Below are 15,593 nucleotides of genomic sequence, written 5' to 3'. Positions count from 1 at the left end.
ATTGGCAATGTATTTTGTTCATCTTAATGATTAACATTTTAAAATATTACAGTGAGAAAAAGAAAATTGAATGGCTTGAATCGGGCATAGATAGTAAGTTCCTCCTTGGATAAATGGCACACAATCGCCGTTATTTCCTCTATTCCAGTGTTTCCACTCTCTTTGCTATAACTTGCTGTTAGGCAACATGAGGCTTCATGACCCTAAGGCCTTAGAAGTCACTAGAACTAGTGGTATTAATGTTTTAAGAAATGATGAAATTCGCTCATTCAATGAGCCCTCATGAGAAGAACCCTGAACCTGGAGCTAAAAAACCCGTATTCACATCCAGCACTCATGTAGCTATGTGAATGTGGACCATAATCTCTGTGACCCTAAGTTCCCATCATCATAAAAGTGGCACGATAATATGTGTTGATTATCTTTGTTTCTATTGACTCCTCCCTATTAATATTGTGTTAAGACAGAGGGAGATAAGAATAGGCCATGGTAGGTAAGAGCAAGTTTGAAGACTCAGAACATGTGATGAGTTCAAAAGGATAGGTTCAACCTCAATGTTAACATGGCCCAGACTTCTTTCAGAGGAAGAAAGGCTAGAAGAATATGCCCAGAGCTAAGCAGGTGGGAAAGATTAGTAGTGTTACATTTTACTTTCTGGGCACTACATTTTAGGTGAGATCTTAATAAGCTGGTAGATGTCCAAAGGGGCATATCAGGATGGTGATGGGAGTAGAGATCGTGCCATATGAGGATCAGTTAAAGAAACTACCCATCTTTTCCTTAGAGAATAGTGCTATTGTGGTTTCATTTCAATTGTGCCCGACTCTTTGTGACCTGATTTAGGGTTTTCTTGGCAAAGATACTGGAGTGAGTTGTCATTTCCTTCCCCAACTCATTTTGCAGATGAGGAAACCGAGGCAAACATGGTTAAGTGACTTGCTCAAGGTCACATATTGTAAGTATTTGAGGCTAGATTTGAACTCAGGTCTCCTTGACTCCAGACCCAACATTCTATCCACTGCACCGTGTAGCTGCTCCAAAAAGGACCTATTTCTATGTGACTGCAAAGGGCAGAACTAAGAATGATGTCTGGGCAGCTGCAGGTAGACCTATCTCTGCTCAATGTAAGTAGTGGTGGTGGTGGGTTTACAATTAGAAATGGCTAATAAAGGAATAGGTTGCCTTCCTAGTAGTAGTGAGTTGCCCATCACTGGAAGGCATTTAAGAAGTGTGCTTGCTCTTCAAGAGATAGTATAGCTGAGTGAAAGGTGTGGCATTTTGTCCCTCAAAGAACCCACTTCAATTATGCCACGCTGAGAACTCATCCTCCCATAGAATGGAGATGTGGAATGGACCTCAAATACTTTAAAGGTGAGGGACGGATGGCAGGCAACAAGCATTTAAGTGCTTACTATGTGTTAGGTACTATGATAATACCTGGAAATACAAATACAAGCAAAAAGAAAAATAGTCCTTACCCTCAGGGAGCTTACCTTCTAACAAGAGAAGACAAAATATAAAAGGTAACTGAAAAATGTATTGAAGACACCCACAGAGGTGCTTGGCGGTGAAATATGGAAAGTCAAAAATATATCCACTAAGTTAGTGAAGTATGACTGGTCTGGGCACATCTTCATCATGGACACCAAGGAAAGAACTCACCAATGAGAGAAGTGAATTTGTATGGCAGAGAGAGATTCCAGAGTGAGAAGGCCCTAAGCACAAATGGAATTTCCTGGGTAACAAGACAGCAGAGTCATGGTAGTAAGTAATGTCCAGAGAGTCAGAAACACAGCAAAGGGGGAATAAAATGAAATGAATGAAATGATCAATGAAAAAAACTAAAGCTCAAAGAGGTTTGAGCTGGGTGGCTCAGTGGATAGCGTACCAGAGATGGAGATAGGAAGATTCATCTTCCTGAGCTCAAATATGGCCTCAGATACTTACTAGCTATGTGACCCTGGGCAAGTCACTTAACTCTGTTGCCTCAGTTTCCTGATCTGTAAAATGAATTGTAGAATGAAATGGCAAACCACTCTAGTATCTTAATCAAGAAAACTCCAAATGGGGTCATAAATAGTTGAATAGCACTGAAAAACAACTGAACAACAACAACAAAAACAAGTAATAAATGTTAACACTGGGATTTTAATCTTGTCCTCTGACCCTAAATCCAATGTTTCTCCATTGAAGCACACTGGCTTTCTAATATATTCTCATAGCACAGACCCCAAATCTTACAATAACTAGCCACAGTGGCCTAGACCAGGGTTTATTTCTTACTACTCGAGGGGAGTTCTCTTTAATCCTTGTCATTTGGGTTAGTTCTGGTTCAGAAAATGCTTTGCAGCTCCTACTAACTATGGGCAGGTAGGTCAACAGTAGCAAAGAAATCCTGCTTAGGTCAGGTTCATCTTCAGCTTTCGCAGCACCCTTGTAGAATGGGGGGTCTCACATTTCCAGTTATTAATTTAGCCCGCTCATTAAATTCTGCAGCTTCCATAACAGATGCTGGGCATTTGAACTTGGTGGCAGTCCCAGAGCCACAGCCCATGAAATGACCCTCTTCACAACTTCATTTGCATATTCAGCTAGCAAGGAGATGTCTGCGCTTAAAGTTATCCACTCTGTCAGGTCCCTAAAACAGAGAAGGGGCATATTATTAAGTTTGTCATATCAGACTTCCTTCTCCTTTTCGGCATTGTTTTCGTAGATGAAGCTAATTCTGTGGATTTGATTTGAAGACAGAGACCAGCTCAGTGTTGAATGATGAGACACACACACGGAATATAATATGCTTGAATTAATTTGCATAATAGAATACTATTGGTTACAAAGCTGTGCTTGTTGTAGGGGGATGTCACAGTTAAGGAGCAAGGCTTTGAGGTGACTTCAGAGATGTAGACCAGAATTTTGAGTTATGATGTAGATTCGGGGGGTGTTATTCTGAATGTGATGATAGCATAGCTTTTATTTGAAATGAGCTTCCTAGAAATAAAAGGAATGAGTGTGCTCATTTGATAGCTGAGACTCTGTGAGTAAGGGCTGGGGGAAGGGGAGGTTGGGGGAGGGGAAGGAATGCAAGACGAACCTTAAATCCATTTAGAAATTTTCTAAGCTGCTTCTGCTCCTTCTCTTCCCTGCCTCATGAAAATTCCCAACAACAGCCCTAATATACTCAAATAGCCTTACATGCCAATTTTCTTTAACAGAGACAAAACCTAGCATGCGGGAGACTATTTTTTGCTAGAAGAGCCATCGGTTAAAAGTGGTTATCTGCCTATCAACTGAGATGAGCTCTACAGGTCTTTAGATCTCTTCCTTTTGTAAATGCACCTTCCTGTCATATTACTACTTTGGTGACTTTGAAGAGAACTTCCTTTTTCTTTTCTGACAATATTTCCCTTCATCACAAAATGAAGTCCATGTATATAATGCTACTTAGGTTTCTTAGTGGGACCCAAAAGCAGTATCTTGTTAGAATAGCTTTAATGGAAGAATAGTTAAGGAACCATCTTGGGGATCGCTATTAAAACAAATTAGAGTATAACTATTTACCCCTAATTCTAACTATAGTTGAGGTCTCATTTGGAATGCAGTCGTCCGTTAATTTTTATGCAATATTCCTGCAAACTCCATCACATTCCTTCCATCAATCACTATGCATTACACCAGGCTTTAGAAGCACATTTCACAGAATGTATCCCTCAGGACCCACATCTGTCTTAACATATGCAGAAGTTCAGAAATTCCGTGTTAGGGGAATGTTCTTTAACTTCATCCTGCTTTGGGAACCAGTATAAATTTGCTTGTTGTTTACTATGGTGAGATATCTTAGGAATTTCAACAACCCTAGAATCATACCTGGGAAAGAAGAATGGATTCATTGGCTAGATGAACTTACTTCCTGTATAATATGATTTCTGGCATGTCTATGACATTCTGGCTAAGCTCTTTTTTTTTTCCCCTCTTGCTCCAGATTAATACTTCTCTCGCTCCAGATTAATATTTCTCACATCGTCTCCCTAGAAACATTAATTATATCCATAATTATGGACTGCTGAGAATACTAGCCATTATGTAAAATGCAGTTTTACTTATACAAGACTGAATTTTAAACTGGATCTGATCTGTAATCATAAATGCTAGCATCGTGCTGTGAAAAGCACAATCAATTGGGTGTCAAAATACCAACATTTCAGTCTAAGAGATTCCATTTACTAGCTGTTTGACCTTGGGCTACAGTTCCCAGAGCCTTAGTTTCCTCAGCTATAAAATGAGGAAAATAATGCCTATCCTTTAAAGCTCACGGGGTTATCATCATCGTCATCATCATCACTGGCATTTATATAGTATTTTTAGTTTTATAACATGTTTTATAAATGTTATTTAATTTGACCCTCACAATAACCCTTGGAGGGAGTTGCCATTATCTTCCCCATTTTAAAGATGAGGAAACTGATGTGGACAGAGGTTTGTAAAGTTTGGATTTAGTCAAAGGGCCACACTTGAGGACCTAGGGGGTAAGATGTGGCCCCGAGGCCGAAGGTTCCCCACCCCTGACTCTAGCCTAAGTGAGTGTCTAGGCTAGATTTGGATGAAGGTTTTTTTTTAGATTCCAGGTCTGGTGCTCTCTTCACTTCACCATCAAGTTGCCTTGTTATCAAATAATGCAAGGTAAATAAAGTGTTTTGTAACCATACAGTACTAAGTGCTTAGTTTGGTAATTCAGGAGACCATATGTCTTCTGAAAATCATGCCTCGTGATGCTATTTTTATTCTATAGCCTAAATGTGTTATCACTTGGTGGCAAGATCTATAGTAATGAGCCTTACCACATGTAGTTAGGTCAGTCCTGGGATGATAAAAAATCACGTTGCTGTAGTTCAGTAGTTTCAATTGTGTGTGAATTTTCATGATGCTGTGTGGGGTTTTTGTGACAAAGATATTGGAATGTTTGTCATTTCCTTTCCAGCTCATTTTACAGATGAGGAACCTGAGGCAAACAAGGCTAAGTGACTTGCCTAGGATTCTACTGCTAATATCTGAGGCCAGATTTGAACTCAGATTGATAAGTCTTCCTGACTCCAGACCCAGCAGTCTATGCACTGCGCCACCTAGCTGCCTATAATAATCATAGAATCTTAGATTTGTAAAGAACCATCTAATCCAACAAATACCATTAAAAAGAAAGGAAATGTATATGTGTATGTATATATACATATACACATATATATTGTGACAATATTATATTATGTGTGTATACATATACTATGCACATGCATATATACATATATATCTCTGTCTATATATCTGTGGAGAGAGAGATACTGGTAATAATTATAATAGGCAATTAAGTATAGAGTACATAGAGCTCTGCTGGAGTATGGAAGACTTGAATTCAAATCCAACCTGAGACACTTAGTACTTATGACCCTGGAAAACTCATTTTATTGAGGTCTAGAAGTTTAGGGATCCTGGGACCCCAAAATACTGAGAGTAAGAGACATGGGTCCTGCCTGAAAGAATTCGACCCTTCTTAATTAGAGTTTCTAGGAGGAGAGGTCTCTGCCCTCCAATTAGAGGGAAGATAGGGGCCTAGGTGCACAGGGTATTGCCAAAGTGTGAGTTCCAGGGCTGAAGTGATTTTGCAGGATGAAGTGATTCCTGTAATGTGATGGAGAATTCCAGGAAGGTAGCCAGGCAGGAAATAAATTAAAAATTTTAATTGCCATTATCAGAAAAGTGAAAAAGTCCTCTGTGAAACTGGTGCAAGGAAAGTCATTACCAACAGAGGGGATCAGAAAAGAAAGAAAGAAAGAAAGAAAGAAAGAAAGAAAGAAAGAAAGAAAGAAAGAAAGAAAGAAAGAAAGAAAGAAAGAAAGAAAGAAAGAAGGAAGGAAAAAGAAAATTCAACAACCCTGGTTAGAGCCCGGCTGGAGGTTTACATCTAGTTCTGACATCACATTTTAGAAAGAACATTTGCAAGCTGGAGAGCATTCCAAGAGGTAAAGAACAAGATGGTGAGAGGCAGTAGAGACTGTCATGCTAAGGGCAATAGAAGAATCAAAGTATGTTTAAAGTGGAGACTTAGAAGGTCCAAGAGAGCTGTCTTTATATGTTTGAAAGACAACCAGTTAGAAGAAAGACTAGGTTTGTTTTGCTGAGCTATATAGGATAAAACTTGGAATGATGTATAGAAGTAACAGGAAGGTATATTTTGGTCAATATAAGGAGGAACTTTCAGATAAAATTAAAATGACATCAGTTACCTTGTTTGTAAGTGAGTTCTATATTCCTGGAGCTATTCAAAGTAAGAATGTATGACTACTTATTTGGGGTGTTGGAAGGGGTATGACTACTCAAGAAGGAGTTGAACTAGATGACCTCTGACATTTCTTCGGATCCTGACAATAAAGGTAGCAAAGAAGCAAGCCTGTGCAATAGTTTTTGTTTGTTTTTGTTGTTTTGTTTTGTTTTTTTTGCGTGTGTGTGTGTGTTTAATCCATAGATCCTTATGTAGTTTGAGCATAGTGATCCTGGTCAAATTTAATAATAATCCCTCACATTTTTAGAACTATCTTGCTATTTACAAAGTACTTTCGAATAGGAGAGACATATCACTAGAAAAACCCTCAGGGATTAGTTCATTCTGTTTGGGAAACCAAGATCCAGAGAGTGTCTTGCCCAAGGTCACAAATCTATTAAGAGAGCCAAGATTTGAACCTAGATACTTTGAATACACATACAGCGCTTTCTCCTTTAGGCCAGTCATGCCACCAGGAATAATTACTATTGGCAGAGATAATACCTCCCACTGTACCCTCTAGTTCTCAAGTTTCCAGTTAAAGCAAAAGGTACAAAAGCTCTCATGAGTACTAAAAAGATAAGATTCACACCTGGGTGTGTTAACTCCATGCCCAATGCTCTCTATGTACACATTTTTTGTTGTTGTTTTGTTTTTGTTTTTAAGAAACCCCAGTGGTAAGAAAACTCATTCTTCCAATGTAAGCATAAAGACCTAGTCTGGAACATTTAGTCTTCCCATGTCACCTGGGGCACTGAGGCAGGGTGCAGAGGAGATGGAGACCTGGCTTCAGAGTCAGGAAGACCTCGGTTCAGATTTTTCCTCCGACAGATATTAGCTGTTAACCCTGGACAAGTTATGTAACTTGTCTCCCAATAACATTAAAATAGCTCACATTTACACAACACTCTAAAGTCTTCAAGGAGCTTTACACACACTTCACCACTTCACTTGATCCTACTGCAATTCTGGGAGGCAGGTGCTATTGTTATCTTCCTTTTATGGAGACTTTGAAAGTTGTGTGATTTATCCAGGCACACAGAGCTATAGCAAGTGTTTGAGATGAGATCTCTCTTCTCACTGCTGCCTTTTGGTTCCCCTGACTTCCTTTGAGACTCCCTCTAAATCCCACCTTCTGTAAGAGGCCTTTCCTGGTCCCCTCCAGCAGCTTGTGCCTTCCTTCTGATTTTGCATCTGCTTTGTATATATATTTTATGGACCTGGGTATTTTCATGTTAGTTTCTCCATTAGAATGTGAGCTTCAAGAGGACAAGGATTGTTTTTGCCTTTCTTTACTCCCCCAAATATAGCCTGGGTTTAAGAAAAAAATGCTTACTAACTGATAAAGGCAGGTCTTCTTGACTGCCAGTCTAGTGTTCTCTTTACTACTTCAGCTACTGCTCATCTTTAGGACCATCAACATGCTTGGATGACACTAGTGGCCAAAATCTAAGAGGCCAGTCTTCCCTGAGTAAGCTTGGGGCAGCTGGGTGGCACAGTGAATAGAGTGCTGGGTCTGGAGTCAGGAAGACCTGAGTTCAAATCCGGCCTCAGACACTTACTAGCTGGGCAAGTCACTTAACTCTGTTTCTCTCAGTTTCTTTGTCTGTAAAGTGAGTGGAAAAGGAAATGGAAAGCCGCTCCAGTATTTTTGCCAAGAAAATCCCAAATGGGGTCATGAAGAGTCAGACATGGCTGAAATGACTGAACAATAACAAAGGTTACCAGATCCATTTAAAATAAACTGTATCCATGTGGCTGTTGCCACTGGTTTAAGGAACCAACTGTTTTAACATACTTCCTCCATCCCACCCCACTGCCCTGTTCTTAAGCATACTTGCTAATGAATGTGTGGAGTTTCTTTGACTGCGAAGTCATTGACATCTTTTCTTTTCCTTTCAGAGGCAAAATCGGGAAGGTGCACAACATTGAGGTGATGCTCTTCCTGAATGGTGGTATTCTGTCTGGAGACGGTTCCATTTGAATGTGCTGAGTGGCCTGCCAGGTTGAAGACTGTCAGATCTCTGGGTACAAAGGCTGGATTTGCAGATACTCCTGTGCCTCTCACTTAACCAAAAATGAAGGCAAACTACTGTTTACATGCTATCCTGGTCTGCCTGGGAATGCTGGCTAACAGCCAGGCATTGTCAAATGAGAAATTGAATCATTTAAGGCCTCTGCACTCTCACCATGAAAAAGGAAAAGAAGGTCAGGTTCTTCAACGTTCCAAAAGAGGCTGGGTCTGGAATCAGTTTTTTGTAATTGAGGAGTACACTGGACCAGATCCTGTATTAGTTGGCAGGGTAAGATATTGAACTCACTTTTTTATTTCAATATTCCCGGTGGTTCTGTGAACTTTAGACTTCATTGGCTATAGTCATAGGATGATAGTATCAGAGAATAAGAGCTGGAAGAGCCATTAGAGAAAGACAAAGCCCAGATAGGTTAAGTGATTTACCTGATGTCACACAGATGGCAAGGTGTAGAATCAGGATTAAAATCTGAGTTACGTGGAATGTGTACATTTCCAAAACTCTGTAGAAAGAAAAGTATCACAAAAACCCACAGAGAAGAGAGCTTCTAGGATGAGAAGACAGTCAGAAGTATTAGGTGCTACACAGATGTCAAGGAGGGTGAGGGCTGAAAAAAGATGAGTGAAGTTTTCATTCACGACATCACTGGTGACCTTAGTGATAATTTCATTTGTATGATGAAGTCAGAAGCCAGACTGAAAGTGACTGAACAGTGAGAACAGGGAGATGAGAAAGTGGACTCAAGGCATTTAAACTGCTCCCCACCTCCTCACCCTAGAAATCTGACTGCAAAAAAAGAAAATGATAGAATAACTTGAGGAGATGGTAGTGCCAAATGGAATGGTTGTTTTGTTTTGTAAAATTTTGTTTTTATGGATTTGGGGCATGTTTGCAAGCAGAAGGGAAGAAGCATTTCTTTAGGAAAAGATGGAAAATTTAGGGAAAGGGAGCAGGGGTGAGGAGAGGAGAAAGGATAGAGGGAAAGAAGAGTGATAATTAAAGGAGTTATTTTCCAGAGGAGGTGAGAAGAAATGGGATAAAGTGTAGCAGTAGAAAGATTGTTATTGAGAAGGAAAAGGACCACTTCATTCTCCAAGATTGGAGAGACTTTAGGATTATATTAAAGTGATTTGAAACATGAAACTTATGAGTAAAGAAGACCTCCAAAATATAACTTTTTTTTCAGTGAATTATGAGACAAAGTTCTCTGCAAAAAGGGAGAGAGGAAGAGGTGATATAAGTAGACTGACTAGAGAAAAAAGTTTTGGTGAATTCACTATGGTGAATAGGATAGAGGAGAATAAATAAATAAAAGTCAGGGAAGAATAAAATGATTGTTATATACCAATGAGGCCCCATTGAAGACCACATAACATAATTTTTTAGTCAAATGAATTAGCAAAATTTTGTGAGTTCCTGTGTGTGCAGTGGTTCATGCGTAGGAGTAGAGAAAATGGGTTATAATAAAGGGTTATGGTTTGAAAAAGGATGGGTGAAGACAGGTCAAGGGACTCTAGAGTAATGAGTACTATCAAGCTGAGCTAGTAAATTATAGGGTCAAGATTCTGAGGACAGGAAAGAGAGGGTGGAGAAGGAGTGATACCCTGGGAAAACAGGGAGGGGTAGAGTGACTGGGGTTTGCAACAAGGAAAGAGAACAATTCCTTCCCAATTTAACATTCTGTATTCACTTTCACATCTGACATTCTGTGTAATGATATTCTTTATAGTAATAACATTTTACACATTGAGGTAACTTATGCTTCTAAAAATCTGTTCCAGGATACTTGCTCCTCATATTTTTCCAGATCGTTTTTTTTTTAACTTCTAATAATCTTTATTCCAAGATGCAGTCCAATACCATCATTCATTGATTCTATAATTTTGTTTATTTATACTGATAAAGGATAGCTATGTTAAAGGTCTTGGTCCCTGATGGGATAATGATGCAACGAAATCAGAACACATCTAAGTATCATTGAAAAGATTTTCTGAATTTCCACTATGGACATGATAAGAGAATAGAAGATTAAATTTAAGTATGATCATTTTAGCTTGGACAATGGAAATGACTGTACAATACATGGTTATATTAACTAGGTATTTCTTCCTTTGTGGAATCTAGTAAAGTGTCATGTATTGATTTAAAAGTAAATGATGATTTGTTTGATCTCCAACTTTCAATATTTATAGTTGGTTATCAAAAGTGAAACTTCACCATGAAAGTTGCATTCTTTGTTGAAATGGGGAAAATTTATATTTCAATGTACAAAAGAAAAAAAAAGTTTACAATCCTTAGGGTTGAAAATAGGCAAGAAACTAATGTCAGGTTCAGTTGATAGCATTTAATGATTTACTGAACTACTTTTTTGTGTAGAGCTTAATAGTAAATGATATCTGATTAAATGGAAGTAATATAAATCCCCTTTTATGAGATTCAAATGAGAATTTACATCTAACTTTCATCTGTGTTAGTGCTGTCAGTGAAATGAGAAGAATCTAAAACATTTTTTTTAAAGTTAATCATATGGATGATCAAAAAAAAAAAAGCTTATGTCTATTTAATTCCCAAGACATTTCATGAATTAAAATACACAATTACAGGATGCTAAGAGTGCAAAGGATCTTAAAATATGGACCACTGTATTATAAGATCTGGAAGGGACCTAAGAGCATAGGATGTTTGAACTGGTAGGAATCTTAGAAGGGTGGTGTCTGTACACAAACAATATTAGTTTTAGGAGTAATAGCTCAAGCTGACTTGGCAGATGTGGAAACTGAGATGCAGAAAAGGCAAGTAACTTACCCTGCATAGCCAATGCAATGATAGAATAGCCAGAACTAGAACTCACGTCTTCTGATTTCTTCTGCATTCTCCATGACACCACCACTGTCCCACATTTAAGAGGGGAACTGAAATCAAACATACCCAACCATCTCAGTAAAATCAGATTGCAAAAGAATTAAAGAAAATTGTTGTATTTCCAGTTACTTACAATATGACACTTACATATACATACATATATGCAATATGTATACGTGTGTTATATGTGAATATACATATAAAATATGCATGTATATATTTATTGTATTATGCATACTGTATTATATATTATGCATATGTAGTATGTATGTATTTACATGCATATATGTATTTATATATGAGGGAGGGAGAGATAGTGACAGAGAGAGAAATAAAGGCTGAGAGAGCAAGACAGCAAAGCAGACTTGAAGCAGAGTTAAGTCCTCCTCAGACAAGACTACTTTTAGCGTGTACCTGGTCAAGTTGGATAACTTCTCAGTGACCTAGGAAGCTCTCTGGGCCATATGTTGCAGAAGAGGTGCTGACCTGCATTTGTAAAAGTAATAAAAGTAATATTTGTAAAACTAAAAAGTAATATTAGTTGAAGGAACATGAGTTCCTTCTACCTAAATCACATGTCCAGTTACTACACACACACACACACATTTCCCATAGCTCTCTACTCATTTAAAAACACTGTGTGAGAAGTATACTATTTTCAATCTGTTTGAATGATGAAGAAGTTATGTGCTCAGACCCACTACGGTACTTTGTCAGATCTTGCTTAACTATATAATTGCTTCTTTTTGACAGCTATAACAGATTTCACGGTCCTTTGATAATTTGCTTTTGTAAACCTCTAGCCATCTTGGACACTGGCATCATTCTGTTGGTAGAGTCATAAGGGTCCTCAATGTCTTCTTGCTTATGGACCATTGTGAACAGATCGTCTGTGCTTCTTCCCACTTATATTAGAATAAGGAAAATAAAGATTGAAATTCAATAAAGCAGTTAATTGTGAATAAGGCAAAAGTCTACATAATACATTGTTTTTGGAAAAATAAGGATTTCCCCCTTTGGAACTCATAGTATAGTAGAAAATACGCTAAAATGGGAGTATGGGGAGAGCTGGGTTCATATTCTGGCTTTGATGACACTGGGCATCAAGAGTTATTTGTATGACTCCTGGAAAGTCATTTTTCCCATCTGTATTTCAGTTTCTTTCTTTGTAAAATGAGGCAATGGTATTTGTACTAACTACCTTATACAGTAGTTGTGAAAAATGCTTTGGGAGAAAAAAATTGAAAGCCTTAAAATACTGTCTAAAATGAGAGTCAATTGAGTAGGAGGAGAATGTTACCCATCTGGAATGCCATCCCTGCCACCCTTGGAGATACTAATGTATTCATTCATTCATCAGACACTTATAGACTATTATATCAAGACCATTTGTTGTGTTGTGTGGAGTACATAGATTAAGAAAACACAGCCTCTATCTACATCTCACAGAATCACATAGAATCTCATAATTAGAATGGACCTTAGAGGCCATTTAGTCTAACCCATTCCTGAAGGATTCCTCCCACACCAGCCCCTATACCCCTGTGGCCAGTGTGCCATAAAAGCTCTTGCTTGAATGCCTCCAGTGAGGTAGAACCCACAATCTCCTGAGACAGGCCATTTTGCTGTTATATAGTTCCATTAGAAAGTTTCCCCATACCTCTGATGCCATTTAAATATATATCTTTTCAGTTCCTACCCATTGCTCTTAGTTCTACCCTCCAGCCAAGCTGAAATTTAATCTTTCTTTGTGACAGCCTTAAGGTACTTGAATCCAGTTATCATGTCCTTGCTGTTTTCTCCAATGCCTAACATCCCTGATTTAATGAATGAATCCCAATTTGGTGTGGTCTCCAGGTCCTTCCCCATTCTGGACACTCTCCTTTGGATACTCTACAATTTACCAATGCCATTCCTGAGATGTGGCACCCAGGATTCTTCATAATATTCTTACTATGGTCTGACCAGGGCAATGTATAGTACTCTAATGTCCCTAGGCCAGGATGCATAGGGCTTAAATTAAAGTAGCTCATATGCAGAAATAAGTGTAATCCAAGGCAGAGTGTGATAAGTACCATAACAGAAATGCCAACATAGTATGATGGAAGTTGAGAGAAGGGTGCAACCACATTGCCTGTCTAGAACTTGGAAGACTTTATGGAAGAAGTGACATTTAAACGCAGCTTTTAATGACAGTTAGGTTTGGGATGGGTTAGAATGATGGAGACCATTCTACACATAGCGATTAAAGGCAGGAAAACATAAATTATGCTTAGGAAATAACTAGTAATCTGCTTTGACTGGAACATAGCGGAATGTACTAAGAGACACAATGGGAAAAGTAACAGTAACAGATTCTTGATTATCTAAAAGGGTATTTAAACTTAATTGTGAGCAAAGTGCTATGTAAATGGTAATATTACATAAATGTGAGCTATTATTAATATTCTTATTTATTAATGTACTAGATATAATAGATAAGAGGGAGCCGTGGAAGGTTTTGAAGTAAGGGGATACTGTATCAAAACTGTACTTTTAAAAGATGGCATAGATCAAGTTTTGTCCAGAAATTTTGAGAGGCATCATAGCACAATGGAAAGAATAGACACTGGAGTTTTAAGATTTGAGTTCAAATCCTGGCTCTGCTATTTAATTTGCCTTTGGTCACTTCATCTCTCCAGCCTTTAGTTTCCTCATGTATAAAACGAGGGGGTAAGACTAGATGAGCCCTATGGCCCCTTCCAGGTCTGTATCTATGATTGTGTTCAATCAATTTTCGTCCGGATAATAGTTGTCATGTAGATCATATCATAGTGAAGTAGAAAGTTAAAACGTTATGCACCGTGGTATATTTGGCACAGAGCTCATTAGGCTCCTTTGGAATTCTTTTCCATCCTCAATTATTCCCTCCCTTCCTTTAGTTCCCCTAGATAATTTAAACTGTTGGCTCAAGCCATCATTTCTTTATCATGACACCCTATTGTCCAACAGGGACAGTCAACCAGGTTTTATTTTAGCACTGACCCATCCATTTCATCCCAATTTTACTTGCTCACATTCTCTGTATTGGAAGGTCACAAATATCTTTTTTTCTCCTCCTAGCTCCACTCTGATATTGATTCTGGTGATGGGAACATTAAATACATTCTCTCAGGTGAAGGAGCAGGAACCATTTTTGTTATTGATGACAAATCAGGGAACATTCATGCAACCAAGACACTGGACCGAGAAGAGAGAGCCCAGTATACACTGATGGCCCAAGCTGTGGACAGAGACACCAATCGGCCATTAGAGCCACCTTCAGAATTCATTGTCAAAGTGCAAGACATCAATGACAACCCCCCTGAATTCTTACATGAAAATTATCATGCCAATGTGCCAGAGCGGTCCAATGTGGGTATGTACCAAGGAAACCTACTGTCTTTTCTTTCCCTTTTTCATTTTTATAAACATTGGGTTCATTTATATATAAGTAAACATTCCCCAAACTACTTTGCCACAATTTAGGAGGTAGGACGTAGTTTTTTGTTTGTTTGTTTGTTTTGTTTTGTTTTTGAGAGAAGAAATAAGGGAAGTGGTTTTCAAGCAGTTATCGAGGTACTACTAATAAATGCAGCTGGGACCTATATTAAATGAATTCAATATTATAACATAAAAACTTACGTAACATAAAATCAAGGGGATTTAATCTGCATTATTTGAGGGATCTTTGCCCTGCTGAAGGATTCCCTGGAGGGCTGCTTTAAATTGCCACTTCCCTTAACGCATTTAATTTAATTCATTCATTCAGATTCATCTATTTGATCCTATGAGCGGCTTCACTGAATACAGATCTACCCTATATACTCTTTCCTTATGAAACATCATTTTCAATAAAGTCATATTCCAAACAGACCTCTCCCTACCCAAATATAGTGAAACTTCTGTCTACTTTAAGTATATTTGGTAAATTACCCATTTAAAACATTGTTGCTGGGGACTTTACAATTTTGTTATCAGCCCTTAGCATAGTGCCTGGCACATAATAGGCATCTAATAAATGATTGTTGACTAGACTTGATTTATAATGTTTTACCTGTCATCAGGATTTTTTTTTCAAAAACAACAGAAAAAAATAAGTCTGGCAAACTTGTACCAATGTTGATGACCTTATGCTCACTTATTAAATAATAACAATGTTTTTGCAGTTAATAATTGAGGACAGATTACTTGGGTGACTAGAGAGCAATGAGCCTGCTCCATTCCTAGCACAAGAACAGTGAAGTCTCTGAGACTGGACTTGTTCTGCAATCTATGTTGTTTTAAACTTGACACATCATGCCACCATGTTGCAGCAGAATGCCACCTCCCCATTCAGATCCTCCAGCTCAAGTGCTCCGTCAGCCAGTGGC

The 15,593-nt window shown here is 38.3% G+C and overlaps 1 protein-coding gene across 1 annotated transcript in view; it reads left to right on the top strand.

Annotated features, from left to right (window-relative positions):
• Positions 1–15,593, top strand: part of LOC114027950 (cadherin-11) — a 210,847-nt gene that overhangs the window by 151,148 nt on the left and 44,106 nt on the right. Inside the window, exons 3-4 of the mRNA XM_027842097.1 lie at positions 8,210–8,610; positions 14,305–14,599. Of these exons, the coding sequence (XP_027697898.1) occupies positions 8,386–8,610; positions 14,305–14,599 (520 nt within the window). The 5' untranslated portion in view covers positions 8,210–8,385. The remainder of the gene's footprint in view (positions 1–8,209; positions 8,611–14,304; positions 14,600–15,593) is intronic.

Source organism: Vombatus ursinus, unplaced genomic scaffold (genome assembly GCF_900497805.2).
Source record: "Vombatus ursinus unplaced genomic scaffold, bare-nosed wombat genome assembly UNPS02014864.1, whole genome shotgun sequence".
NCBI classification, from domain to species: domain Eukaryota; kingdom Metazoa; phylum Chordata; class Mammalia; order Diprotodontia; family Vombatidae; genus Vombatus; species Vombatus ursinus.
Note: the sequence above shows the minus strand (reverse complement) of the source record. Positions and strands in the feature narration are given on the sequence as shown.